The sequence below is a fragment of the Halichoerus grypus genome, chromosome 6, assembly GCF_964656455.1.
Source record: "Halichoerus grypus chromosome 6, mHalGry1.hap1.1, whole genome shotgun sequence".
NCBI classification, from domain to species: domain Eukaryota; kingdom Metazoa; phylum Chordata; class Mammalia; order Carnivora; family Phocidae; genus Halichoerus; species Halichoerus grypus.
In genome coordinates, this window is record NC_135717.1 from 641,664 (window position 1) to 669,233 (window position 27,570).

The 27,570-nt window shown below is 55.1% G+C and overlaps 1 protein-coding gene and 1 long non-coding RNA gene across 4 annotated transcripts in view; one reads left to right on the forward strand and one right to left on the reverse strand.

Moving 5' to 3' along the window:
• ADAP1 (ArfGAP with dual PH domains 1) overlaps positions 1 to 15,604 on the reverse strand; it is a 55,983-nt gene extending 40,379 nt beyond the window's left edge. Inside the window, exon 1 of one of the 2 annotated variants that reach the window (XM_036105574.2) lies at positions 15,303 to 15,604. In XM_036105574.2, the coding sequence (XP_035961467.1) occupies positions 15,303 to 15,384 (82 nt within the window). In that variant the 5' untranslated portion in view covers positions 15,385 to 15,604. The remainder of the gene's footprint in view (positions 1 to 15,302) is intronic. The other variant, XM_036105575.2, reaches the window with a different exon arrangement.
• Positions 15,605 to 16,862: 1,258 nt separating this feature from the next.
• On the forward strand, positions 16,863 to 27,452 carry LOC118544073 (uncharacterized). 2 transcript variants are annotated; one of them, XR_004921399.2, is made up of 4 exons: positions 16,863 to 16,927; positions 18,087 to 18,324; positions 25,037 to 25,171; positions 27,119 to 27,452. It is a non-coding gene; the product is annotated as an uncharacterized LOC118544073 (long non-coding RNA). The 2 variants fall into 2 exon arrangements; XR_013448439.1 differs by lacking the exon at positions 27,119 to 27,452 and adding an exon at positions 26,823 to 27,070.
• Positions 27,453 to 27,570: the final 118 nt, after the last annotated feature.

Genomic DNA, 27,570 nt, shown 5'->3' on the forward strand with positions numbered 1-27,570 from the left:
GGTCCCCCCCCCCCCACCGCCAGGCTCCGGAGACCCCTCTCATCTCCTCTCCTGGTTGTAAAAACCATACTTGGGAGCTGAGTGCATGTGGAGGTCACACAGCACTGGGAATGTTCTAAATGCCACTGGACTGTTGGGTTTTGATGGTCAATTTTGTTATGTGAATTTTACCTCGGGGAAGAATAAAACAGAAACAGAAAAATATGTACATCTTCGGCTGTCGGCTACTTGGTGTCTACCTCCAGCCTTTTCTCCGGAACGTTCCTCAAGCTCAAGTCCCCACTTGCGGTCTGTGGCAACTTCTCGATCGTAACCCCTCACGCCAGCAACTGGTCTCCACCCTTCTTCCTTCATCCTTGGCTCTAAACCGGAGTGTCCCCATCTCTCCCTGTCCTGCGCCCCACAGCCCATGTCCCAGCACATCCTATTCCCCAAATTTCAAAATATATCCAAGATCTGACTTGGCACCACACCACTGCCAACGCGCTAGACTGAGCCACTGTCTCCTCTCATCTGGGCGGCTCAGAGCCCTCTAACGGCCTCCCGGCCCACCCTCACCTCTGTCGGCCCAGGACCCTCCCCTACAGCGGGCACGAGGCCCTGCGTGCGCCATACCCCCGGCGAGCCTGTCCCCCACTCTCCTCTCCGGACACACTCGCTCCTTGCCTCTCCTTTGAACACACGAAGCTCAGGGCTCACAGTGGCGGGGGCTACGCCCACCCCTCTTCTGGGGGAGCTGTCTCCCCTCCTCCACGGAGAATTCTGGATAACCCCAGCACCAGAAACCCCAGGGTCTTCTTACCCACCTCTCCCCACATCCCCTTCCGGTGACATCCTCCTGCTCAGGGAGCCCCAGACCTCACCACACCCCAGGACCACACCCTAACCTTGGTCACTGCCACCTCAGTACCTGCGCTCACCCAAGGCCTGCCCTGATGCAGGGGGCCACTAGTCCACCCCCTGCCCCTTTCCACGTCGCCCTGGGTCTTCGCTGCGCTCCCCCATCACACCGTGTACAGCCCATCCCTCCACCAAAGCCTGTGCCCGAGGAGCTGAGTGTTCTAGAGAAAGACACAGGACCATGTAGAAGGTGCTCGGGTTAACGTGGGACTCGGGAAAGGTCTGGATGGCAAGCTGCAGTCACCTGTGGTCAGTGTCAGCTCTCAGCACAGATGCACCTGCCCCTCCGGAGCCCTGGCCCCAGTGGGCAGCTGTGCAGTGTCCCTGAAGAAACCACACACGGGCAAGAGCCAGGATGGGCAGCAAGGACCCTGTCCTCCAGGTATCGGGTCAGTGCTCTGTTCACTGATTGCTGCCCCTGGCCAGGAGGGGGGCAGCCCCTTCCCTCCAGCTCACGTGACTTCTAAGGATTTAAAGGCCTAGGACCCCCACCTTGGAAGACAGACATTAAAGAGTGGGCAAAACAACCGCATATAACAGGAAAAATTTACAAATGAACACAGAAAAGCTTAGAAGAGACCCGAGAAGGGGAATATGGGCACTCAGTTGGCTGAGCACCCATTTCTTGATTTCAGCTCAGTTCATGATCTCAGCGTTGTGGGATCAAACCCCGTGTTGGGCTCCAAGCTCAGTGCAGAGTCTGCCTGAGATTCTCTCTCTCTCTCTCAGCCCCTCCCACTCACGTGCTCTCCCTCTAAAATAAATGAATAAAATCTAAAAAAAAAAAAAAAGACCCAAGAAGATATTAAGTTTACACCTCAGGCTGATCCTTGGCAGACAGTCTACAACAATCAAAACAAAACAAAAACAATAAACAAAAAGAGTGACTAAGCCAGCAAGCCCTGGGAAGAGGGGAGAATCTGATTTCCAAGTGCCCACATTATTAGTTTCAAATATCCAACAAAAACAATCACGAGGCACACAGAGAAACAGAAAAGCATGGCCCATTCAAAGGAAGAGATGAACAGAATCTGTCCCTGATGAGGATTTAGTGGCAGACGTATTACACAGATGTTAAAAAAATTTTTTAATGTGCTTGAAGAACAAATGCCATATGTGAAGAAAGTCAAGAAAACAACGTACAGACAAAAGGGAAATAGGAATAAAGACAGAAAATCTACAAAGAAACCAGAAAGAAACTTCTGGATGTAAAAGCACAGTAACTGAAATAGAAAATTCACCAGAGGGATTCAAAGGCAGATCTGAGCAGCCAGGAGAAAGAATCAGTGACCTTGAAGACAGGACAATGGAAGTTATGGAGGCCGAGAAACAGGCAGAAAAGAAGATGGAAGAAAAGCAAACAGAATGTAAGGGGCCAAGCAATGTGCATGGGAGACACAGAAGGAGAGAGAGAAAGGAGCAGGGAGAAGATCTGAAGAAATCACGGTGTGAGGAGACGTGAGCGCAAACATCCACGAGACTCCATGAACTCCAAGAGGCCACTCATTGAGACACACAACTGTACCACGTCCAAAACCCAGACCCAAGGATCGCGAAGGCAGCAGGAGGAAAGCCACTTGTCACAAGAATCCTCAAATAGATGAAAAGCAGATTTCTCATCAGCAACTTCAGAGGCTGGGGCGCCTGGGTGACTCAGTGGTACCAAGCAGGGAACCAGCCTGCTTCTCCCTCTCCCCCTGCTACTCCCTCTGCTTGTGCTCTCACTCTCTCTCTCAAATAAATACAATCTTGAAAAAAAAAAAAAAAACTTCAGAGGCCAGAAGACAGTTGGCTGATATATGCAAAGTGTTCAGAGGAAAAACACTGTCAACCAGGAATCCTATTTCTGGCAAAACTGTCCTTCAAAAGTGAGGGGAAAATCGAGATGTTCCCAGAAAAACAAAAGTCGAGGGTGTTCGTGACCAGAGCGGCAGCACCACAAAGCCATATGGGGAAACAAAAATCTCAGGAAGGTAAATACGCAGCAACTATAGAAGCTAGTGTTTTATAACAATGGTTAGTTGGCATTCGATGGTATTAAAACTGGTTTTCTACATGATTTAAGAGACTAACTCATTTGATAAAAAAAAAAATATTAATGTAAAACTTAGTACTACTATAACTTTGGTATTTAACTCCAGATCTTGTTTTCTACATAAGAGACTAATGCATTTAAAATAATTATTATTTATGGGGCACCTGGCTGGCTCAGTCAGAGAAGGATGCCACTTTTGATTTCAGTTGGGTGGAGAGATTACTTAAAAAAAATGAATGAATGAATGAATGAATGAATGAATATTTATGTCTTGGGGCACACAACGTGTAAAGATGAAATACTGTGACTTCGACAACCAAAAGAGTGCCGTACAGACAGCTGTGAAGGAACAGCGTTTCTGCACGTTACTGAAGTTAGACTACTACAAATTCGATTTAGGAGGTTATAAATTTAGGATGTTAAATGTAATCTCCATGGCAACAAGGAAGAAAAGAGCTATAGAATATACACAAAAGGAAATTAGGAGGGAATTTAAACATTTCACATAAACTAAACACAGAAGACGACAGGAATGCAGGAAACGAGGGACAAAAAAAGCTGTAGGCCACACACAACATAAAGGGCACAAGGGAGAAGGAAGTCCCTCCTCACCAGCGTTCACATTCCAGGTAAAGGGATGAACCTCTCCAGGCAACAGGCAGAGAACGGCAGAACGGACAGAAACACGTGGTACAACCACTGGCTGTCCACGAGAGATGCGGCCCAGATCTAAAGACACAGAGGGTCGGAAGTCAAAGGATGGGAAAGGATACCGTGCGTGGACAGCCAGCAGGAGAGAGCTGGAGTGGTTTCACGAACATCAGACAAACAGACTAAGTCAGGAAAAGGCCACAGGGATGAAGGAGGACAGTCTATGTGAGTAGAAGCCTCGATACAGCAAGAAGATCTAACAATTACATTTACGCATCTAATGACAGACCATCAAAGCATAGGAAGCCGAACCCGACAGAGCTGAAGGGGGACGTCGCCAGCCTCGAATGACAGCTGGAGACCGCGATGCTGCACTCACACTGATGGACAGAGACATCCGGCAGGAGTAAGGAAACAGAGGACTTCACACAACCAACCAGATCCAGGACGGCACACGCATTCTTCCCTAGGGCCCGCGGGGCGTCGTACCGTTGTACGGGATCGACCACACGTGAGGCCGCAGATAAGTCTAGATCGATTTTATTTTATTATTTTTTTTTTTAAAGATTTTTATTTGTTTATTTGACAGAGAGATAGAGTACAAGTAGGCAGAGAGGCAGGCAGAGGGAGAGGGAGAAGCAGGCTCTCCGCTGAGCAGGGAGCCCGATGTGGGGCTCGATCCCAGGACCCTGGGATCATGACCTGAGCCGAAGGCAGCCGCTTAACCGACTGAGCCACCCAGGTGCCCCTCTAGATCGATTTTAAAAGGTAGATGTCTTACAGAGTATCTTCTCTGGCCACAACAGGGTGGAGTTAGAAGTCAACACAAAGAAAACTGGGACATTCACAACGTGGCGGAAATGTAACACACTTTTAAACAACCAGTGGATCAAGGAAGAGATCACAAGGGAAATTAGAAATGAAATGAAATTAGATGAAGGAAAACAAAACACGACACCAGAACACGGGATGTAGCAACGGTGGTGCTAACAGGGAAATCTGTAGCTATAAATGGTGACATTACAAAACAAGAAGGATGTCAAACCAACGACCGAACTTACAACCGAAGGAACTAGGCAAAGAAGAAACTAAACCCAAAGCTGGCAGAAGGGAGGAAATCATAAAGACTGGAGTAGAGATCAATGAAATGGAGAAAAGAAAACCAGTAGAGAAAATAAATGAAAGCAAAAGTTGCTTCTTTGAGAAGATCAGTGCATCGGCATGCCTTGAGCTGGATGGTCTAAGAAACTGACTCAAGTCACTAAAATCAGACACAAAGTTGGGGACGCTGCTCCCAGAAATAAAAAGGTCTATGAGAGCGTGCTGTGAACAACCGTACACCAACAACAGGGTCACCTCGATGAAGTGGACAAATTCCTGGAAACAGAAAACCCACCAAGACTAAATCAGGAAGAAGTGCACCATCTGAATGGTCCTATAAACGAGTAAGGAGACCTAATCTCTGATCAAAAATTCCCAATAAAGAATAGCCCTGGCCCTGATGGCTTTACTGGTGAATTCTACTCAACACTTAATAACCAACACCAATCCTTCCCAAACTTTTCCAAAAGAATTGAGGGTGAGGGACGTCTGGGTGGCTCAGTCATTGGGCGTCTGCCTGCAGCTCAGGTCATGATCCCAGGGTCCTGGGATCATGCCCCGCATCGGGCTCCCTGCTCGGCGGGAGCCTGCTTCTCCCTCTCCCACTCCCCCTGCTTGTGTTCCTGCTCTTGCTGTCTCTCTCTGTCAAATAAATAAATAACAACTTAAAAAAAAAAAAAAAAGAATTGAGGGGGAGGGAGCGCTTCCTAACTCATCCGACGCGGCCAGCAGAACCCCAGAGATACTTCGAGAAGATCACAGACCAGTATCCCTTGTGAACACAGAGGCCGACACCCTCAACAGACCACTGGAAAACAGGACTCGGCAGCACATTAAGGACGACGCACCACAACAAGTGGCTTTATTCGTGGAAAGCACAGAGGGCTCCCCGTGAGGACCTGCCAGTCGTCAGCAGAACGAGGGGAAGCCCGCACGATCGTCTATCTCAACTGCTGCAGGAACAACATTTGACCAAACGTGACGCTCTCATAAAAGCACTCAACAAGCCAGGAACAGGAGGGACTGCCCCCCCACAGCACCCGCCGTCTCTGAAAACCCCACGGCAACCGTAATCCTCGGTGGTGGAAGACTGCCAACTCCTCCTCGAGGAGGAGGAGGAGCAAGGGGAGGGTGCCTGCCCTCACCACCTCCAGTCCGCACGGCACTGGCAGCTCCGGCCGTAGCAACCAGGCACGAGGACGAGGGAAGAGGCATCTACAGTGGAGAGGAGGGAGCAAAATGATCTGTTTGCGTACGACATGGTCTTATATGCAGAAAACCCTACAGACTCCACAAAGGAGTGTCAGAGTAAGTGAATTCAGCAAAGTGATGGGATACAAAGTCAGCACATGAAAATCAGTTGCGTTTTTATTTTTATTTACTGATTTCTTAAGTAATCTCTACACCCAACATGGGGCTCAAACTCAGCACCCTGAGATCCAGAGCTGAACGCTCTACTGAGCCAGCCAGGGGCTGTAGTCAGTTGCATTTTTATACAGATTGAGCAATCTGAAAGTAAACTGCAAGAACAAATCAACTTACAATAGCATCAAAAACAATAAAATACTTAAGAAATAACCAAGCAGGTAAAAAAAAAAAAAAAAACAAAACTTGTATGATGAAAACTATAAAATGTTGTAGAAAGAAAGTAAAGACATAAACACATGGAAACATATTCCATGTTCTGGATTAGAAGACTTGATTCTGTCAGAATGTCAATATTACCCAAAGTAAATCAAAGACTCAATGCAATCCCTACCAAAACCCCAATGACATAGTTTGCAGAAATGAAAAGCCCATCCTAAAATCCACATGGAATCTCAGGGGACCCTGAATAGCTAAAACAATCTGGAAAAAGAACCACTAACCTGGAGGACTCACACCTCATGACTCAAAATCTAATACAAAGTTGTAGTCATCAAAACAGTGTGGTACCAGCATAAACGACAGACATATCGACCAGTGGAACAGAATAAACCAGGAGATAAAGCTTCGCATAGATGCTCAGATGATATTTGACAAGAGTGCTAAGACCACTCAATGGGGAAAAGATAGATTTTTCAACAAGGGGCGCTGGGAAGATGCCCACATGCAAAAGAATGACACTGGACCCCCACCCAACAGCATATACAAAAATTAACTCAACATGGATCAAGTACCTAAACCTAAGACCACAGGCCCACATGTTGGGCCTCAAAATAAGTCTTAATAAATTTAAGAAGATTAAAATAACATGACTCATCTTCCGACCACCATGGTGTGAAACTAGAAATCCATTACAAGAAACCTGGAAAATTCACACGTGTGTGGAGATTCAACAACATGCTACTGAATGACCAGTGGGTCAAGGGAGAAACCAAAAAATAATTGAGACAAATGAAAATGGAATATAACACACAGAAACTCAGAGAGCCCAGCAACAACTGTGATGAGAGGGAAGTCCACAGCGGCAGGCGCCGGCCTGGAGAAACGAGAAAGGTCCGTGATAAACAGCCTAACTCAGCACCACAAGGAACTGGAGGGAGAACGGATGAAGCCCAGGGCGCCCGGGGGCACAGCTGATTAAGTGCCCGGCTCTTGGCCTGGGCTCAGGTCGTGATCTCAGGGTCGTGATGTCAAGGTCGTGAGATGGAGCCCCACACTGAGCTCCATGCACAGCATGGAGTCTGCTTGAGACTCTTTCTCCCTCTGCCCTTACCCCACTCGAGTGTGCTCTAAGAAGAAAAAGGAGCAAGAGAGAGACAAAAAGATAATAGAAAGATCAATGAAACGAAGAGCTGTTTTTTGGAAAAGACAAACAACACTGACAAACTTCAGCTAGACTCACCAAGAAAAAAAGAGAGAGGACTCAAATCAATAAAATCAGAAATGAAAGGGAGACCTACGACTGAGACCATGGAAACACTGAGGATCGTACGAGACTATCATGAATAATTACATCCCCACAAATTGAACAAGAAACTAATAAATCCCTAGGAACGTACAAGACTGAATCATGAAAAAGTAGAAGATCTGAACACATGGATTAGTAGCAAGGAGATTGAATCCGTAATCAAAAACCTTTCAACAAACCTCCAGAACCAGATGGCTTCACTGGTGAAGTCTACCAGCATTTAAAGAAGCAATACCAATTAATAACAAAAAATAGAAGATGAGGGAACACTTCCAAACTCCTTTTATGAGGAGAGCACTACCCTGATGCGAAAATCAGACAAGGACACCACAGTCAGGGGCCAACACCCCTGGTGAACACAGATGCAAAAGTCCTCAATGAAAGATCTGCGAACTGAATTCAACAACACATTAAAAGGATCATACACCATGACAGAGTGGGATTTACTCCAGGGATACAAGTTTGCATCAAGAAATCCATCCAAGCAGTCTCTCCTTTGCTGTCCTGCCCGCTGATCCCTTGCAGCATGTTCAATAAACATCTACGTCCTTAGGAAGAAAAAAATCAATTTGGCATCCACAAATCAATTAATGTGATATGCTCCACTAACAAAAATGAAAAATAAAAATCATATGATTTCAAAAGACACAGTAAAAGCATTTGACAAAATTCAACATCCATTTATGAGAAACACTCTGAACAAAGCGGGTACAGAGGGAACGTACCTCAACACAACAAAGGCCACGCAGGTCAAGCCCCCAGCTCACATCACACTCAACAGTGAGAAGCTGAGAGATTTACCTGTAAGGCCAGGAACAAGACAAGGATGCCCTCTCTCTCCACCTTTATCCCATCTGGTACTGGAAGTCCTGGCCAGAGCAACAAGGGAGGAAAATTGGTAAAAGGCATCACAACCAAAAGGGAGATAGTAGAACTGTCTCTATTTGCAGATTATTCCACTATTTCTACACATTATGTGTAGAAAACCCTAAGGATCCTCCACACACGTGTACGTACACACACACACACACACACACACACACACTAGAACTGATCAATGAATTCGGTGAAGCTACACAACACAGAGTCAACGTACAGAAGTCAGTTCTGTTTCTCCACACTAATAACAAACCATGAGAAAGAGCAATTAAGAAAACAATCCCATTGACAGGTGCATCAAAAATAATAAAACACCCGGGAATAAAGTTAATCCGGGAGGTGAAGAGCCTGTATGCTGAATGCTATAAAACCTTAAAGAAATTGAAGACACAAGTAAATGGAAAAACAGTCCGTGCTCATGGTTGGAAGAATTAATACTGTTCAAATATCCACACTACCCAAAACAATCTACAGTCCAATGCAATCCCCATCAAAAGTCCAATGGCGTTTTTCACAGAAATAGAGCAAACCCTAAAATTTGTATAAAATCACAAAAGACCCCAAATAACCAAACAATTTTGAGAAAGGGGAACAAAGTTGGTGGCTTCATGCTTCCCAATTTCAAACTATTTTACAAAACTACAGTAATCAAAATACTATGGTGCTGGCATAAAAACAGACACATAGATCAGTGGAACAGAATAGAGAGCCCAGAAATGAACCCACCCATACATGGTCAATTAATCTACGACAAAGGAGCGAAGAATATACGACGGGGACAGGACAGTCAATTCAATAATTGGGGCTGGGAAAACTGGACAGCCTCACACCATACACAAAAATCAACTCAGAATGGATTAAAAACTTGAGTGTAAGACCTGAAACCATAAATCTCCTAAAAGAAAACAGTAAGCTTCTTGACATCGGTCTTGGTGAGGATTCTTTGATTAGGCAACAAAAGCAAAAATAAACCAATGGGACCGCATCCAACTAGAAAGCTTCTGCACGGCACAGCAAATCATCAACCAAAAGAAAAGGCAACCTGTGGAATGGCAGAAAATATTTGCAAATCATATCTAATAAGAATATCTAAAAAAATATAAAGAACTCACACAACTCGGTAGCAAAACAAAACATCAAAAACACCCAACAATGCAATTAAAAACTGAGAAGAGGCTCTGAACAGATATTCTTCCAAAGGGGACACACAAGTGGCCAGCAGGTCCACGAAAAGGTGCTCATCACGATCGTCAGGGAGATGCGCATCAGGACCGCGGTGCAATCCCCCCCACCTGTCAGAATGGACAGTCACTGTCCAAAGGACAAGAAGAAACAAGCGTTGGCGAGGATGTGGAGAAAGGGGAACCTTCGTGCACTGCTGGTGGGAAATCAAATTGGGGCAGTCACTGCGGAAAACAGCATGGAGGTTCCTCAAAAAATTAAAAATAGAACTACGGTGAGATCCAGCAATTCCACCTCTGTGGAGGGAAACACAGACACTAACTGGGAAAGTCGTCTGCACCCCCGTGCTCACTGTGGTGTCTTTCACCATGGCCAAGACACAGAGTGGCTAAGTGTCCACAGATGGACGAGTGGACACCGAAGATGCCGTGTGTACATATACACTGGAATAGTATTCCGCCACAAAAAAGAGGAGAACCTTGTCCTTTGCAACAATATGGATGGATCCTGAGGGCATTATGCTAAGTGAAAGGAGTCAGAAAGAAAAAGATAAATACCATATGTGGGTCCGAGGAAAAAACCCCTGAACTCATCGACACAGAGAACAGCCTGGTGGTTGCCAGTGGGGTGGGCGAGATGCGTGAAGGGGGCCGAGGGGCACCAACTTCCAGGTAGAAGATAAGCAGGTCCCGGGAAGTAACGCACGGCGTGGTGACCGGAGTTAATAACACCGTGTTGTATATTTGGAAGTTGCTAAGAGAGTAGATCTTAGAAGTTGTAACTCTGTGCTGACAGACTGTTCACCAGACTTACTGCGATCATTTCACAATGTACACAAACCCCGATCACTGGGTTGTGCACCTGACACTAATATCATGCTCCATGTGAACTGCACCCCAATTTCATTTTATTTTTTTTTTAGATTTTGTCAGAGAACAGCGCACAAGCAGGGGGAGCATCAGAAGCAGGCTCCCCGCTGAGCAGGGAGCCCGATGTGGGGCTCGATCCCAGGACCTGGGATCCCCTGGGATCATGACCTGAGCCGAAGGCAGATGCTTAATGACTGAGCCACCCAGGCGTCCCTGCACCCCAATTTTAAAAAGGAAGGAATTTTGCCACATGCTATCACGGGGCTGGACCTGCAGACACGAGACAAACACCATGGGACCCCACTTCTCTGAGGGACCTGGAGTCGTCAGGCTCACAGAGGGCAGCGGGGGGCCCGGGAGGGGGCGTGTTTTGTGGGGACAGAGTTTTAGTCGGTGGAGGTGGAAAGTTCCGGAGACAGCTGGCTACACAGATGCGAAGGCGTTGAAGGCCCTGAACCAGACACACCCACATGGTTAAGCCTGTCCGTTCTAGGTTATGTGTATTTTAACACAATAAAGAGAAGGGGGGAAGAGCCTGTCTCAGCCACTGCTCTGGGCCTGACGGGGCCACAGGGAACAGCCGCCAGGAGGGCAGGTGACAAACCCACGCCTGCCAGCCTGGTGCAGCCCCTTGTGGCTCGTCCGTGGGGGAAATGGGGCCGAGCAGCCAGCTCACAGGTGTGGGGAACAGCGCTAGCAGGCCCCTGACCCGAGCAGGGCTGAGTCAACAGCAAATGAGGAGGGCGGGGCCCGAGGGGGGGCACTGTCACCCCCTGCCTTCACGGCGCTGCCTCGGAACAACCAGGCCCAGCTCACCACCCTGGCCCGCCCAGCAGCTCCGAGTCCCCTCTGGGGCAATCTCAGCCTAGTGAGTGTCCCCGGCATGGCAGAGCGGGGTGGCTGAGCCTCCCCTACTGGGGTGGAGGGGGGCAGCTGCTCCCCAGCCCCCCACACACGCGCGGGCACCAGGGGCCTGCTGGCCTGTGGCCGAGCACAGAGCCAGCTGAGGGACACAGCCTGGAGCCCCCCAGCCCTCCAGACCGAGAATCGCCTGTGACCCAGCCATCCTACTCTTCCAGCTCTGCCCCAAAGACTCAGACTTGCACCCCCGCGTCCACAGCGGCCAAGAGGGGGAAGCCACGCAGGTGTCCGCTGCTGGACGGTGGGCCCAGTGTGGGGCGTCCATATCACAGAAGCCCGGACACGCGAGCGTGGGAATGAGCCAGAAACAAGGCGAATGCTGCAGGACCCACTCACTCAAGGTCCGGGAGCCGTCAGACCCACAAAAACAGCAGAGCTGGGGGGGGCAGGGGGGGCCGTGTTTCCCGTTTACAGGATGCTAAGAGCTCTGGAGACAGACGGGGATGGTGTACTTAATGCTCCCGCACACCTAAGACTGTTACGAGGGGGGCGGCTCAGTCGGTTGAGCTAGGACTCCTGGTTTCAGCTCAGGTCAGGAGCTCCTGGTGGGATCGATCCCCGCCTCAGGCTGCCTGCTCAGCGGGGAGTCTCGGCTTCCTCTCTCCATCTGCCCCTCCCCCTGCTTGTGCAAGTCCACACGCATGCTCTCTCTCCAATAATGGTTAAAATGGTAACTTTTATGCATATTTTACCACAATAAAAATAATCATTTTTTTAACCCAAGAACCAGGTGAGTTGCTGCCCCAGAGATGGGTGCTGCCCGCCCAGCCCACTCCTCAGCAGCCCCCTGCCAGCCACGCGCCCACCCAGGAGACCCTCTCCCCAACGAGGCCAAATTCCTGGAATTCCCGCCACCAAGCTGCTCTGCCCTGGCTTACAGCAAGTTCAGCAAGTTCGGGAGAGTCCTGTCCGCCGCGAAGCTTTCCCGGGCTGAGCGAGCAGCTTCTGCTCCGAGGTCACCTGCCTGGCTGAGCAGGCACCACCTCCGGTCGTGGCTGAGCCGCAAGGACCGGCCCCCCGGCCTCTCAGAGCCAGACCGTCTGGGTCCTGGCTCCGGAAACGTGCCTACAGAAGCCTGCGTGCAGCCGTCCCAAACCACCTGTCTTGTCAGAAACAAGGACCCCCTCACGGCGCCGACCGTGCGCGTCAGAAGGCCCAGGTGCTCTCAGAATTGGCTTTACCTGGAGTTTCCAGGTGACTCAGATGCCCAGGTGACACGCATCAAAGGACCACACGATTATCACCCACAGCCAAACCCAATCGAAGACGTGAGAGCCCCCAAGTCCTTCCGGGGCATCGGACCTGAGGCTCAAAGGAGAGAATCTATCATTTGTCCCAACTAGGTAGGCAGCTTGGAGGACGTGCAGAGGCCCACCCCCCCTCCCTTGACCCCAAGACGGAGACCCCCACCCAGGCCTTGCAGGGGAAAGGGTTGCAAACGCACCCACTCCCTCAGGCCTGTCACTTCTCTGGGAGGCTGTTAGCTGGGTCCCACGCGCAAAGGAGTGGGGAGCCTACTACTGGAGGAAGTCCTGTGGGGCTGCAAGGACTCCCTCACCCCACCTCCTTCCCAGGAGCCCTCACCTGGCCAGTTGGCCCGCGAGGGCCATGGTGGTTAGAGGTGGCCCAGGCCTGCCCCCTGGCCCCGGCAATGCCCTGCTGCTGGCTGGCTGTGGTCAGGCAGGGCAGCCATGAGCCAGTCCGTGTCACCACAGAGTGGCCCCCAGCCGCCCGTCTGGGTGGCGGCAGGCACGGTGGCACAGAACCTGGACAGACCAGACGACTGCATCCAAGCAGCAGAGACTGTGGGCGGGCATTCCACCGGGGTCATGAGGGAGGAAGCAGGGCAGCAGGCCTCACCCCCGACGCCCCTGGAGCAGTGGGGAAGGCCAGCAAGGGCGGCAGGACTATAGCGCCAAGAGACCTGCTCTGCCTTTGAAGCCCCACATCCCCCAGGCGGCTCAAGTTTCCAAGGCCTCAGTTTCCCCAGCTGTGAAATGGGGGCGATCGCCAGCATCTTGCCTGTTCCACAGGGCTGCCCGACAGATAAGGCAAGATGCTGGTGTCATGTGCCAACTCTGAAAAACCAGAGGCTTGGCCCAATGCCTGGGAAAGCTGGGCTTGTAAGAACTGACCGCTCCGGAGCCCAGCGTGCCTGCCTCGGGGCAGTGGCCTCTGGCTGAGTGGGGGGGGTGCAGGGCATGGCAGTGCCCACTGGGAGGGGAGGGGCCCCTGCAGGGCCCAAGAGGCCAGGAAGCCCCCTGTCCCACCTGCCCACCCCACGAGATCGCTGGAGGGAGGCTGTGGGTCCAAAGACGCTGCTCCTGAGCAGTGTACCCGGGAAGGAGAGGGACAGGGCCAGCTCCCCCTCCCCCGGCCCCCTGCCCGAGGCTGAGAGCCTCTCCCTGGCGCAGCCCACTCTCCTGAACAAGGGAAAGTGCAGGTCTAGAAGAGGGAGGTGGGGAGCGTGTGAGCGGAGCCAGCCAGCGGGCAGGAGCAGAGCACAACGGTGGTGCCGATGCTGCCCCCCACCCTCAGGGTGGGCCCCGCGGCTCCCCGGCTCAGGAGGCCGGGGGAAAGGCCACCGCAGTCTGCCCAGCTTCCAGAGAAGACTGCCACTGGCTGCGGGACACTCTAGCTCCTGGTATAGCCTCTCTTGGCAACACCGTAGCTGACCAGCGGATTCCCAGGACCTGGGGCTGCCAAAGGACCCCCCCCAGCCCAGTGGGTGGGCAACAGAGGAGAGCTGGTGACCGGGTCCCTTCTGGAGTGCCCAGAGGCTGCGTGTCTCAGACTGCCGTCTCAGGACAAACACAGGCCCCCTCCTTGGGGGGCTTGTGCTAGGTGTGTTCTGAGGAGTCTGGGCTAGGAGCCCCCAGTGGGGTGTCCAGTGTCCCCCTGGAGTGCCTGGGGGACAGCCCTTGAGTGGGGCCACCCTCCACCCTGGGGTGACATGAGCAGGTGAGGCTGCCCCACCCCCACCCTCAGCAAGGACTAGGGGCTGCTGATGGCTCAGAAGCAGGGTTCTGCTGGCCTGGAAGCTCAGCCCGTCCTTTTCCTGCCAATCCCAGGACAAATCGCCCCAGGAAGGGAGGGGAAGCTCCTCAGGACTCTGGCACCTTGGAAATCACCCCAGAGCAGGGCCACCCAGGAGCAAAGTCCAGGCGATGCCCGCTGGGAGGATGGGTGCAGGTGGACCGGGAGCTTGTCACATGCTGCACCTGCCGGAGGGCCCCACCTGAACTGGCCACCTGCCCAGAGCAGCCGGTTGCCAGGGTGGGGAGGGGGGAGCCCTTTCCTAGGGCTTCCTCCCCCCAGCCCCCTGCTCAGGGCGCGAGCAAAAGGGTGGCCCCAGGCGGGGGGGGGGGGGCCATGACGTCACCTCCAGGTGGTGGGGAGCCAGTGGACCCCCACACCCACGCACAGAAGCCCCCGGGCGGCTCGCCCTTTCTCTCCCTGCAGACGCTCGCCCGCGCGATTTCCTCTTTCTCTGCGGAGCCCAGGTTTCGCAACGCGGCGGCGGTCCGTGGGTGACAGCGAGACACGCAGCCCGGGGGGAGGGGAGGCGACACAGCCACAGGCCCCGGGGCCGCTGGGAGGCGACGTCCGGCTCCATGCAGGTGCACCCCGGCCCGCGCCCCCTCCCCCCGGCCACGCAGGCGCCGCAGCACCCCTCCCAGTCCCCGGGGCTGGCATCCAGGCCGGCACCCACCCCGGGCCGCACCCATCCCGGCCCCGCACCCACTCTCGCCGGCGCCCACCCGGGCCCGCGCCTCCCAGGGGCGCACCCACCCCGCCCCGCATCCAGCCTGGCCCCGCACCCACGCGGACCGGCCACGACCCTGGGCGCACCCACCCGGCCCGCACCTACCCGGGGCGCCGCAGTCGGCGCATCTCGTGTTCCCCGGCCGCTGCAGCAGCTCCAGGACGGCCCTTCGCCGCTCCTTGGCCATGGCCGCGATGCTGGCCGCCCGGGATGCCGGCCCCGGGCCCGGAGCGTCCGCCCCGCCGCGCTAGGGCCCCACGCAGGCTGCCCGCCGCCCGCGGCCCTGCGCCATCCTGGGCGGCCTCAGTCCGCGCGCCGGTTCCGCATTCCTGCCGCCGGGCCCGGCTCCGCCGCCGCCGCCGCTGGTGTCTCCGCCGCGGCCGCCGAGCGTGTGCCGGCGCGGGGCCCGGGGCGCACGGCGCGCTCTGGCCGGCACGGCCCGCGGGCGGCCCCCAGCGGCGCGGGCGGGCGGGCGGCCTCCTTCCGCGCCCAACCCGGCCCCCAGCCCGCGCGCTTCGGGACCAGCCCCAAGGTCTCCCCGCTGCCCACCCGCATCTGAGCGCAGCGCCACCGGCCACACCGGTGGGGGGCTTCAACAGGCCTGGGGGGGCTCCTCCGCGCGGCGCTGGGGGCGGGGAACAGGTCCTGGAGACCTACTGTGTGCAGGGCAGCACTCCTGGCGCGGTGGGCGTGCTGGGGATGCTGGCTGAGGGAAGAAGGGGTACCAGCTCACACCGTCCCTGCCCCAGGGAGGAGTCGGCCAGCAGGCCCCACCAGCTGTGGGGGCTCAGGCCGCAGAGGGACAGGACAGTGGGGGTCCCCATGCCCAGGATGAAGCCCCACTGTTTTAGGAGGCCAGGGACCCAGGAGTGAGTGCGACAGGAGGGATGGAGGTGACAGGTAACAGGTGTCTCTTCCTCTGCCTGACTCTGCACTTTTCCAAATTCTTTCCATCCTCTTCTTAAATTATGGATGCAATAACACATCCAATTGAAATAAGCATCACACTGAAGAACTATAGCTCCTCTCTACCCCCGTCCCAGGCAATTCTGAGCCGAACGCTGTTAACCGTCCCTCTGCATCCCTCCAGAATGGTCCCTATCCTGTCAGAACACCAGGGCAGTCCCTAATCCTTCTGACCTGCCACTGGGTTTTTGTGGGGTTTTTTGTTTTTTTGGTTGGTTGGTTGGTTTTCACTTAGTAAAACCTTACATATCTTCCAAGTCAATACATATCGACCTATATTTTTCTCTTTCACTGGCTGCGTTCCACTCAAAGGTCAGCTGGGCCATGCCATGTTCACCCAGTCGCGGGCTGAGGGGCATTTAGGGCGTTTTCCGTCACAGCTGGACGACCGGCCCTAGTCCACCGCCAACATCTCCGTGAGGTTTTCAGGTGGATTCACATCACAAAGGGGCCCTTGCGGGATAAGGGGAAAGGCACCGGAATCACTGGAGGACCCTGCCAGTTGCCCTGTCCCACCAAGTGCACGCGCCGCGCTCCGCAGCCAACTCGGGGAGCACGGAGCTTCCTGGGCAGAATGCGGCACCCCACTCTGGCCTGCATTCCTAAGTCACTAGTCCTGCGGTGCTGTGTGCTCAGCTGACCACACGGCTCTCCGCCATCAGGCTGGAGCCTCCTGAGCAGATGGAAGGCGTTTTCATCTCAGAGCCTGCCGCCCAGCACACGTGAGGAGAACGCCGCTTAACGAAGACGTTAATGACAACGAGGTACAGCTGCCTGGCTAGTTAGCCGGGCACCAGGCGTTAGCTTAAACTCCTCAGTGTAGTTTCTTATTTAACTCCCATTTTATGGGGAAACTGAGGTATGGAGCAATCCAATCAGATGCCCAAGGCCACACGTGCCTTCTACATGTCAGGACTGGGGAAAACGTAGGACTAGAAAAAAGAGACACACACTGGGAAGGCTGCCCGGGAGGGGCCACGGCTCCGCCAGGGGGCAGAGAGGAGCACGGGAGCGCTGGGGGGCCACAGAGAGGTGTCGGAGGAAGAGCAGGTGTGGACCAGGGCTTTCTGCGGGAGGGAACCACGTGAGCAGACAGCCTCGGCCTGTCCGGGGGCGCGTCCTCTGCCTTCTCTGTCTGCCCGTCTGACTGAGGGGGCGACGGCATCGCCAGGGGAGGGATGAGAAAAGAGAAGCCAGGATGTGAAGCCAGAGTCCCCCAAGGAGGCGAGGGCAGGGGCTGCAGGGCTTCCCGGCAAGGGGGCGGCCCCCACTGGCTGTGGTCAAGGCTGCGGAGGAGCACGGGGCCCACACAGGATCCAGATGGTGACAGCACAGCAGAGACACGGGGTCTGCATCTTCTGGGCCTGGGCGGGGACCCAGCAAGACCTGGTGCCCACCTGCCCACGGCCACTGAGCCCCACTGAGCAGACGCTAAGCTCCTTGTGGGCAGCGTCTGCCTACTCCCATCCCCACAGCATAGGGGAATTCACACACGGCTGGCCGGCAGGCAGGGGCGACAGGGCCCTGGCCCCCAGCCAGCAGGGCCGCATCTTGGCATTGGCAGGGCGGGCTCTCCCAGGGAAGGAGTGAATGGACGGAGGCTTCCAGGGATCAGGGCCAGACCTGGGCCTCCTGGAGGGGATGAACCCTGCCCTTAGCCTGATGGAGCAGCCACTTTCCAAAGGCCGATGGCAGACACAGGTCGTTGCCCTCCTTGAAGCCCTCCCCGGCCACGCAGGCAGGATCCCCCAGACGAGGAAAGAGACCCCCACCAAGTCCAGGATTTTGTCCATGGACCCCAGAGCTCCTAGCCCAGAGTTTTGAGACGATCAGGCCCAGAGCACCCCATGTTCTAACACCCCCTTGAGGAGAATACAAAAGAAACCACCTCTCACAACTGTTTCCTGTCTTTCTATCAACAAGGTCTTTTTATTCTACCAACTGGATTTCTAAGATCTCCACAGCCGGGACTGGTACGAACACCAGGGAACCTTTCTAGTCCGTGGGATCCCCCCAAGCCCTCTGGATGCGAGCAGCTTTGCAGCCTGAGAATGGTGCTTGGTCTCTGTCCAGCACCTCCCGGGTTTCCAGTCCCAGACAGGCTGCCAGGGAGGCGGCTGGAAGCAGAGGGACCTCCATCCTTGCTGGCTTGCAGTCGGAGGTATGAGGTGGGCTGGGAAGATGCGGGGATGCTCTGGGTTTGAAACTCAGCCTTGTCGAGACCCGCACTGGAGAGCAGGCCCTGGGCTTACTGGGGGTCCCAGGATACAGTGTTGGCAGGTGCTGGACAGATACCCTCCGGCCCAGCCAGGGAGACAGGATGGAGAAACCAAGGCTCCCGGAGGTGAAAGTGGCACAGGGGTGCCTTGAGAGCAGGGTGTCTGGCCAAGGCGCCTCCAGGCAGCCAGTGAGATTTGCTGTGGGGCAGAAGAGCGGGCGGGGTGCAGAGGCCAGGGAGGCCAGGAGGGCCCCCGAGGTGCCCAGCAGGGGCGGTGACCCTGAAATGCAGGGTCCCGGAGGGCAGCGCTCCCCACCCAGGGCTGCGGAGTGTCTCCACAGTGCGCTGCTGTTTGCTGGCTTATGCTGGGGGTTGAATTGCCTCCCAACCCCTGTACCTGTGAAGGTGAATGTGGCCTTAGCTGGGGACAGGGTCTTTGCAAATGAGCAAGTAAAGTCGAGGTCATGAGGGTGGGTCCTGCTCCATGACTGCGTCCTTATAAAAGGGGGATCTGGACACAGACACGCATGCAGGGAGAACGCCGCCACGTGATGGAGGAGGGGGCAGCGGTGGGGGGGCTCGGGGGCTCGGGGTGCGGCCTGGAGCAGCCCCGGCCTCAGCGCCTCCAGGAGGAACCTGCCCTCCACCCGGGCCTCACGCCTCCACAGCTGGGAGGGAGCAGATGTCTGTAGTTCTGAGGCTCAGGAGCAAAGGAACAGTGTGACGTTGCTTTTCTCAGCCGCTTTCGAACAACAGCGTCAGGAAACGGACAGCTCCCAGGGCTGCCCACTCCTCAGGGGACCCCTGGCCTCTCCTCCCTCCCCCGCCTCCTGCCAACAGTGGGGAGGGTCCAAGCTGTCTGGATCAGTCTAACTGGGGGTGAGATAAGAGCAAAGGGGCTGGGAGTCCAACAGTCTTAAAGACCCAGGCCCAAGTCTGGGCACATCTTCCTCCCCTTGAAGCCAAGGATGCTCCCTCCACACAGGCTCCTTGGGGCCCCTAGGTTCCCACCTACAACCCTGGCCTGCGGCCCGTCCCGGGGTCATGCCTTCCTGTGGGACCCCCTCCTGGTCTCACCTCTTCGTCCTCCCTCCAGAGGCTGATGGGCAAGGGCAGGCCTCAAGGAGGGCCGGGGTGAGCCAGACACACCAGACAGGTGTCTGTGGGCCTGACTAGGGGCCCGCGCAGGGCAGGCCCTGCCCCCAAGGAGGAGAAACAGATCGGCTGTCACCTGTGTTTGCTGGAGGGGACGGGGAGGCCACCCAGTATCAGGGAGGACAGGGAGGGGTCAGCAGGGCTTCCCAGGGTGAGTCTGAGCCAGCTACAGGGAGGGGTCTCAGGCCAACGAGCATGGAGGCCTGGGGCTTTGGGGAGGTCCTGACACAGTCCTGGGGGGCTGGCCCCTGTCCTGAGGGTGTGGGGAATAAGACAGTGACCGTATGTCTGCCCTTGGGGGTCCACGGGAGGGAGTCTGGGAAGGGCAGGCCTGAGGGCGACGACCCAGGGGAGACAGCTTGCTCATCTGGGTGTGGGGGTTGCGCACACAGGGAGAGGGTGGACTCAGGGCTTTGTGGCCACGGGAGGCACTGGAGATGGTGGCACCACCAAAGCCCACGCAAGATCAGGGAGGGGTCCACCTGGGGACCGTGGGCACAGAAGCAGAGGGCCGGAGACAGGGACCTGGGCCACCGGAGCGCCGGGAGGCTGCAGCAGGCGGGCCACCCAGGAGGGGCTGAGCCGGGGAGAGGGGCCCAGGTGACCTGGGCACAGGGGGGCTGTGCAGAAGGCAGGAGGGAGCTCCCAGGGAAGGGGGGAGTGAGGCAGGACAGCGGAGAAGCTGCAGAGCAGATGGCAGGTGGAGAGGACAAGCTCAGACAAGGAAGCAGCATGAGGCCTGGGTGCCTCCGGCGTCCCCCATCCCCACAGAGGCGGCCCCCTTTCCTTGGACACCCCCCGCCTGTGTCCGCTAGCCCTTTTTCTGTCCGGACACCTCTGTCTCCGGATTCTGGAGGAAATTCTGTAAGGGGGGTAAGGCTGGCACTCCTGCCCGGGACAGGAGAGGGGACACACCCAGCCCAAGGGAGGTGGCCAGCGTGAAGGCCAGTCCCGGCCGCCCCTGGCCCAACCCAGTCCCAGGCACTCAGGAGGAGCTGGGCGAATGCTTGTAGTCCTTGGCTGACCTGGCACCGTCTTTCTGGGCAGCCGGGCCTTCCTTCTCTAGGACCAGGGGGCGGCCACAGCCTTTCAACCGTATTCACGGAGCACCTGCTCCGTGCAGAACCCTCAGCGGTTGGGAGGAGCTAGCCAGCTAGTGGGGCGGAGACAGAGACCCCCCAGGCACCCAGCAGAGGCGTGTCCACCCCCTGCCAGCACCCAAATGGTGTACATTGCATCAGCCCTGACCCGGCATGCCATGGGGGCGCAGACCCCAGCCTCGTAACTCACAAGCTGCATGACCAGCAGCTCCCACAGTGGTGTTAGGCGGGGTGTGAGCAGAGCAGGAGCCAGACTGGGCCGGGAACCCTCCTGGGGCCTCACACCCTCCTCTGGCCCCCGCCAGGCAGGGCGGCCACATCCCTATGCCTCTGCCCTCTCTCCTCCGTGGGCCTGCTCCACGACAGCCCCCAGGGGACCCCTGCTTCCGCTGTGGGCCCGGGTGTGAGCTGTGGGGAAAGCCCCCAGCAGGACGTAAGCACGATGCCCAGGGAGCCAGCCCCCCAGGGTGGAGGCTGCAAGAAGGCCACTGAATGCACACAGCCACATGCCTGACCACAAGGAACAGCTTCCTGGTGTGGCCGGGGACAGTTCCCGTTTTGAAGCCAGCCTTATCCAGCGCAAGTCCTGCGGCCCCACCCCCGGGAGAAAGACTCATCAGTTTTCTCACCCAGAGAAACACAGAAAAAGCAAAAGAAAGATGCTCCGAGTGGCTCAGAGCTTCGCAGGAGAGGGGCTGACATGCAGGGTGCTCCTCCCACCCTAAAGCCAGAGGTGTGGTAGTTACAGCCCTGCAAGACAGGGGGAGTGGGTCATGGCCACCAGATGCTCTCCACATCCCTGTCTGGGAGTGGCGCGAGCCCAGAAACCCTCTTGGAAGCTGGGGGTTACCAGGGGAGCCCCCGCAGATGATGGGAGGGTGGGGGTGCTAAGGTTTGCTTAGTCGGTGTTGGGGCATCTGAAAACATGTTTTGCTTGGTTTCCCAAAGAGCAACGGCATCTGGAAGTGGGAGGAGGGCGGGTGTGGAATGCTCTCCGGCCCGGTAGAGGGCTGGCAAAGGCGTGGGCCCCGTGCTGTGCCCGAGGCCTCTCCAGGCAGTCACCCTCACGGGGCTGGGGTGGGCCCAGCGAGTGAGGTCCTCTGCGGCTCTCTGCCCCTTGCAGCCATTCCCGAACGTGGTGTGGGGAGAAGGGTGAGATCCGCAAGAGGATATGGGGCCTTGCTCTCTTTCCCTGACCCTGTCCCCTCCCAGCAAGGACACTGAGCAGTGGATCTTAAGTTCACATGCAAATTGAGGCAAAAAAAATTCCAAAAATCCACTTAGAAAGAACCTTTACAAGTCAATAATAAAAAAGGCAAGTGACCCAATTAAGCAACAAGAAAAGGATCTGAACAGACATTTCTCTAAGGAAGACTACCATGGCCAATGTGGACACGAAAAGATGCTCAGCACCATCAGCAGTCAGGGAAATGCAAATCGAACCGCTACTAGATCCTACTTCTCCCCCCCCCACACGCACACACACGCACACACGCATGTGCACACACATGAGGATGGCGGCAGCTCAGTACCAGGAACAAGAGTGGGGAGGGTGTGGGGCCTCGAACCCTCATCCTCTGCTGCTGGGGATGGAAAATGCACAACCGCTGTGGGAACAGTCCGCTGGGTCCTCTAACAGCTAAGCACTGCGTTCCCGAGGGACCCAGCAAGTCCACACCCAGCTACAGACTCAAAGAAATGAAAACACACTCACTCAGTCACTTGTCCGTGAATGTTCGCGTTCTTCACAGCAGCCAAAGGTGGAAGCACCCCAGTGTCCATCACATGAGCAGCGGGCAACACACTGTGGTCCGTCCACACAGCGGAGTATCCCTGAGCCACAGAGGAGCGAAGCATCAACACACACCACAACCTGGGGAACCTTGAAAACGTGATGTTCAGGGCGCCTGGAGGGCGCAGTCAGTTGAGCGTCTGACCCCGGGTTTCAGCTCAGGTTATGATCTCGGGGTCGTGGGATTGTGCCCCGCATTGGGCTCTGCACTGAGCGTGGAGTCTGCTTGGGATTGTCTCTCTCCCTTTCCCTCTGCCCCCTCCCAGCTCATGCGCCCTCTCTAAATAAATAAAGATAGATAGATAAATGCTTAAAAAAAAAACACATGATACTCAGTGAAATAAACCAGTCACAAAAGACACAAGTTGTATGATTCTACTAGTTATAGGAGTTCTCAGACCTTTAGGGTTTTCCCCTTGTGTTCCAGTGAGAACGGAGTGGCTCTCCGTATTTCTCAGGTCTGACGTTATGGCCCCTGTGCTGAGCCCCGCTGAATGAAGGGGTCCTGCCTTCTACCCCTCAGCAGCCCCACACAAGACTAACATCACACCCCCTAGAGGATGGGGAGACTGAAGCAGGAGGCACTGGGTCACATCTCACGGGCTTCTGTCCAGGATCAGATCACAGGCCTGAGGACAGGGTCAAGCACAAGGGACCCCCACAGACCCCAGACAAGGTGGTTCAGAAGCCTGCAGCCTCATGAAGCACAGGGAGGAAGGTGTGAAAGCACTTCATAGTTTATCAGGTGCCACACACTGCAAACAAAGTTGACTGCCTCTGAGCCCATCTGCCATGGACACAGTCTATGAACCAATACATCATGACAAGCCTCAGACAGATGCAAGAGGACCAGGCATTTGAGACAGGGCTTGTATTTCTCAGAGAAGGTCCCTCTGCCTACCATCCATTCATCCATCCATCCATCCATTCCTCCATCTACCCATCCATCTATCTATCTGTACATTATCTATCATCTATCCAACTATCATCTACCCATCCATCCATGCACCCATCTACCTATCCACCCATTATCTATCCATCTCTCCATCATCTATCCATCCATCCATCCACCCACCTATCCATCCATTATCATTCATCCATCCATCTGTCCATCATCTATCATCCATCCATCATCTATCATCCATCCATCATCTATCTTCCATCATCTATCCATCCATCCATTCCTCCATCTACCCATCCATCTACCTATCCATCCATTTTCTATCATCCATCTATTCATCATCTATCATTTATCCATCTATCATCTATCCATCCATCCACCTATCCATCATCTATCATCTATCCATTCATCTACCCACCCATTATCTATCCATCATCTACCTACCCATCATCTACTACCCATCCATCCATCCATGCATCCATCCACCCATCCATCCACCTACCCACACATTATCCATCCATCATCTATCCATCATCTATCAACCATCCACCATCATCCATCTCTCCATTATTTATCATCTATCCATCCATCCACCTATCCATTATCTATCCATTCATCCATCCACCTATCCATCATCAATCCATCCATCATCCACCCATCCATCCATGCATCTACCCATCTATTCATCCACCTATCCATCCATCTATCATCTATCTATCCATCATCAATCTATCATCTATCCATCCACCACCTACTATCCATCATCTATCCATCCATCATCTACCCATCACATATTTATCCATCTATCCTCTATCCATCCATCATCTATCCATCTATCCTTCTATCATCTACCCATCTCCTATCATTTATCCCTCTACCCATCTATCCATTCATCTATCTGTCATCTATCCAGCCATCATCTATCCATCATCTATCCACACATCCATCCATCATCTACCCATCATCTATCCATATCTATTCATCATCTATCCCCCCACCCATGCATCTATCCATCCATCTACCCATAATCTATCATCTATCATCTATCCATCCATTCATCATCTATTTATCCATCCATCTATCCTCTATCCATCCATCCATCATCTATGCATCCATCTATCCATCCATTATCTATTCATCCATCCATCATCTATGTATCCATCATCTATCTGCCTATCCATTCATCTATCCATTCATCCAACATCTATTCTTCCATCATCCATCTATCTATGTCTTTCCTCCTGCAGGATCATCTATAACGTGACTGACATTCCTTCCACTTCCCACTGAGACGTGGGATCTATGTTCTCATCTTAAATCTCAGTGGGGGTTGGGGCACCTGGGTGACCCAGTCAGGTGAGCCTCCAACTTTTGGTTATGGCTCAGGTCATGACCTCAGGGTTGTAAGATCGAACCCTGTATTGGGCTCCATGCTCAGCATGGAGTCTGCTTGAGATTCTTTCCCCCTCCCTCTCCCTCTGCTCCTCCCTCAGGCGCTCACTCTCTCTCTCTCTCCCTCCCTCTCTCTAAAATAAATACATAAAATCTTTAAAAAAAAAATCTCAGTGGGGGTTGTGATTGCTCCAACCAGTGAAGGATGGTTGCAAGACAGCACATAGACTTCTTAGGCTGGATCATAAAAGGATGTAACTTCCACTTGGTGCACACTCTGTGTCACTCTTTCTATCCCGGTCTGTCTCTCCTTAGGAGCCTGAGCTGCCAGGTACAAAGCCTGGCCCCCAGCCACCACCCTGCAGAGACCACGTGGAGAGAGCCCAGAGAGACAGTGATGCCCCAGCTGCCAGAGACCTTGCAGCTCAGGTCTTGGCCATGCCCATGCAAGTGAGTAGCCTCAGGTGGGGCAGCCAATCCGAGACATGAAAATGAGAATCATACAATGCTGTAGTTTGAAGCTAAGTTTGGGGTGGCCTGCAGCCCAGCAAGGACTAACTGGCATAGTGGTGGGAGAGAGGGAGAGAGGAGCCTGGAGGAGCAGGGGCCACAGGGCTGTGTGCCTTGGGACCCCATGGCCCTGGGCAGACACCCACATCCAAGCACTCAGTCCCAGGGGCTGGGAGGCCCCTCATTCATAGTGACCCTCTTGTCTCCAGTGGGGTCTTCTCTGGGTGGGGCTCCTGCTGCCCCCAGATCCCATTTCTACCCCTTGTAGCCTCTACCCTTAGGCAGTTTGTGGGTGCAGGCAGTGAACCCCTGGCCACCCGTCACTGACCCCCCTGTGGTACCAGGCCCACAGCAAGCACCTGCGGCTCCCGTTCTCTCTGAGCCCCCAAGCCCCCAGCCTGGCCGTCAGGTCAGGAAGATCTGGGGCCTGAGGGATGCACAGCCCTGGTCCTATCTGCAGTTCCTGGGGAACATGGCACACACTGTCCCCTCTAGGGGACCCTCTTCAGGCACTGCGGTGTTGCCACTGTCCAGTAGGGGCCGCCATGCCACCACATTCTGTCCCCAAGGTGCCACTGACCCTGCAGGTCAATGGGAAGAAGGGAGAGCTGGTTTCCTCCGAGTGGCTGGCCCCCACTCCTGCCCCAAATTACTGGGCTTTTGTAATAAGGGCGGGGGGGGATAGCCACCAGATCCCACAGTCCAACCCTGAAAGCCCCAAAGTGGTAACCAGGCCAACATCTTCAGAAGGGTCTGTCCTTCAGCTCCAGGACACGCCTGGAGGACAGATGCTCCCCTGGGGGTGTCCCCAGTCCCACCCCACACCCATCCAGGACCCGCTGTCCTTCCAACACCACCTGCCCACCACAAGCCTCCTGGATCCCACACCTGCAGTCCCAAGCTTCCATCCCTGGGCCTTGCTCCACCCCCAGGGCCCAAGAGAACGTTTCCCCTTGGAGTACAGAGAAGCTGGGTGTCCCCCAGGCAGTGCAGGGCTCTCCTCTGCTATTCAGTGGGGCAGCTGCTAAAATCTAAAACTGTAACACAGCAAGCAGAGTCCTGCCCTGGAAGCTCTTGTCCCCCGTGTCACGGCCAGGGAAGCCCACCCTGCTGGAACACAGCTGTTAGGGTGCTGGGGTCACCTTCGCAAGCACATCCCCTGCCTCACACTCCTCGTGCACCCAAGTAACTTCCTCTCCTACCTCCTTCCCCTACTCAAGTGGCCCGGGCCTGCTCGGGCTCACACGATGCAGGCCCTGTGGCCGAGACACGTCCAGGCTCTGCGGGCCCAGTTCAGGTGCAGCTCTATGTACCAAGGGGGGCCACAGGCATGCGTCCCTCTTCCTGCCCCGACCTGTGTGGGGTCCCCACGGGGACTCACTTGGGCTTCCTCAGAGCTCAGCAGCCTCTAACCCCAGATTCAGGGAAGGGGACAGAGGCCCACCCCACATTGCATAGGCTTTGAAATGGCCATACTGCTCTGCGGTTTCACTGGACTGAGGGCAAGAGGCTGGTCCAAACCCCGAGACAGGCCGGAATTGGGGGACAGGCTCGAGAACAACAAGGCGCTCTCCCGCTCTCACCCCTGCAGCCCCTCCCCTCCAGGGCTCAGCAGTAAATCCACAGCTTTCCAGAGATTCTGTTGGCTATCTTCTGAGTTCATGGAGAAAAAGGGAGAATGATAAGAAACCAAGCAGACAATGGGGCGCCTGGGTGGCTCAGTCGGTGAAGTGTCTGCCTTCGGCTCAGGTCATGATCCCGGGGTCTTGGGATCAGCCCCGCATCAGGCTCCCTGCTCAGGGGAGAGCCCGCTTCTCCCTCTGCCCTTCCCCCCTGCTCATGCTCACTCTCTCTTCTCTTTCAAATAAATAAAATCTTTTTAAAAAGGCACCAAGCAGGCAAGAGCACTTATCTCAAGACAGCTCGTTCTGGTGGTCACAGGCACCCTCCGCCCTGCTGCTCGTGCGTCCTCGGGCTGCATCCACACCAACTGCTCTGACCCCTCCCCGGCCCGCTGCCCTCTGAGGGGGCACAGCCTGGCCTGGAAGAATCAGGGGTGTCCACTAGGAGGAGGAGGGAAGGGTCCGCACGAAGCGAGCATGGAAGGGCCTACAGCATGACAGCAGGGCTCCTGAGAAGTGGCTGGGCAGGGCTCCCCAGCCCCCAGCCCACCCCAGGGATGGATCAGTCAAAGCCAGGAGGCTGGAGGCCAGGCTGGCGTGGCTACACGCCACAGACACGCACTCCAGTCCCTCCAGGAGCACACAAGCCTGCTCTGGCCTGGGTCACGTCGGTCTCAGGACGGCCGCTCCACAGATGGAGCTGCCGCTGGGTCTACG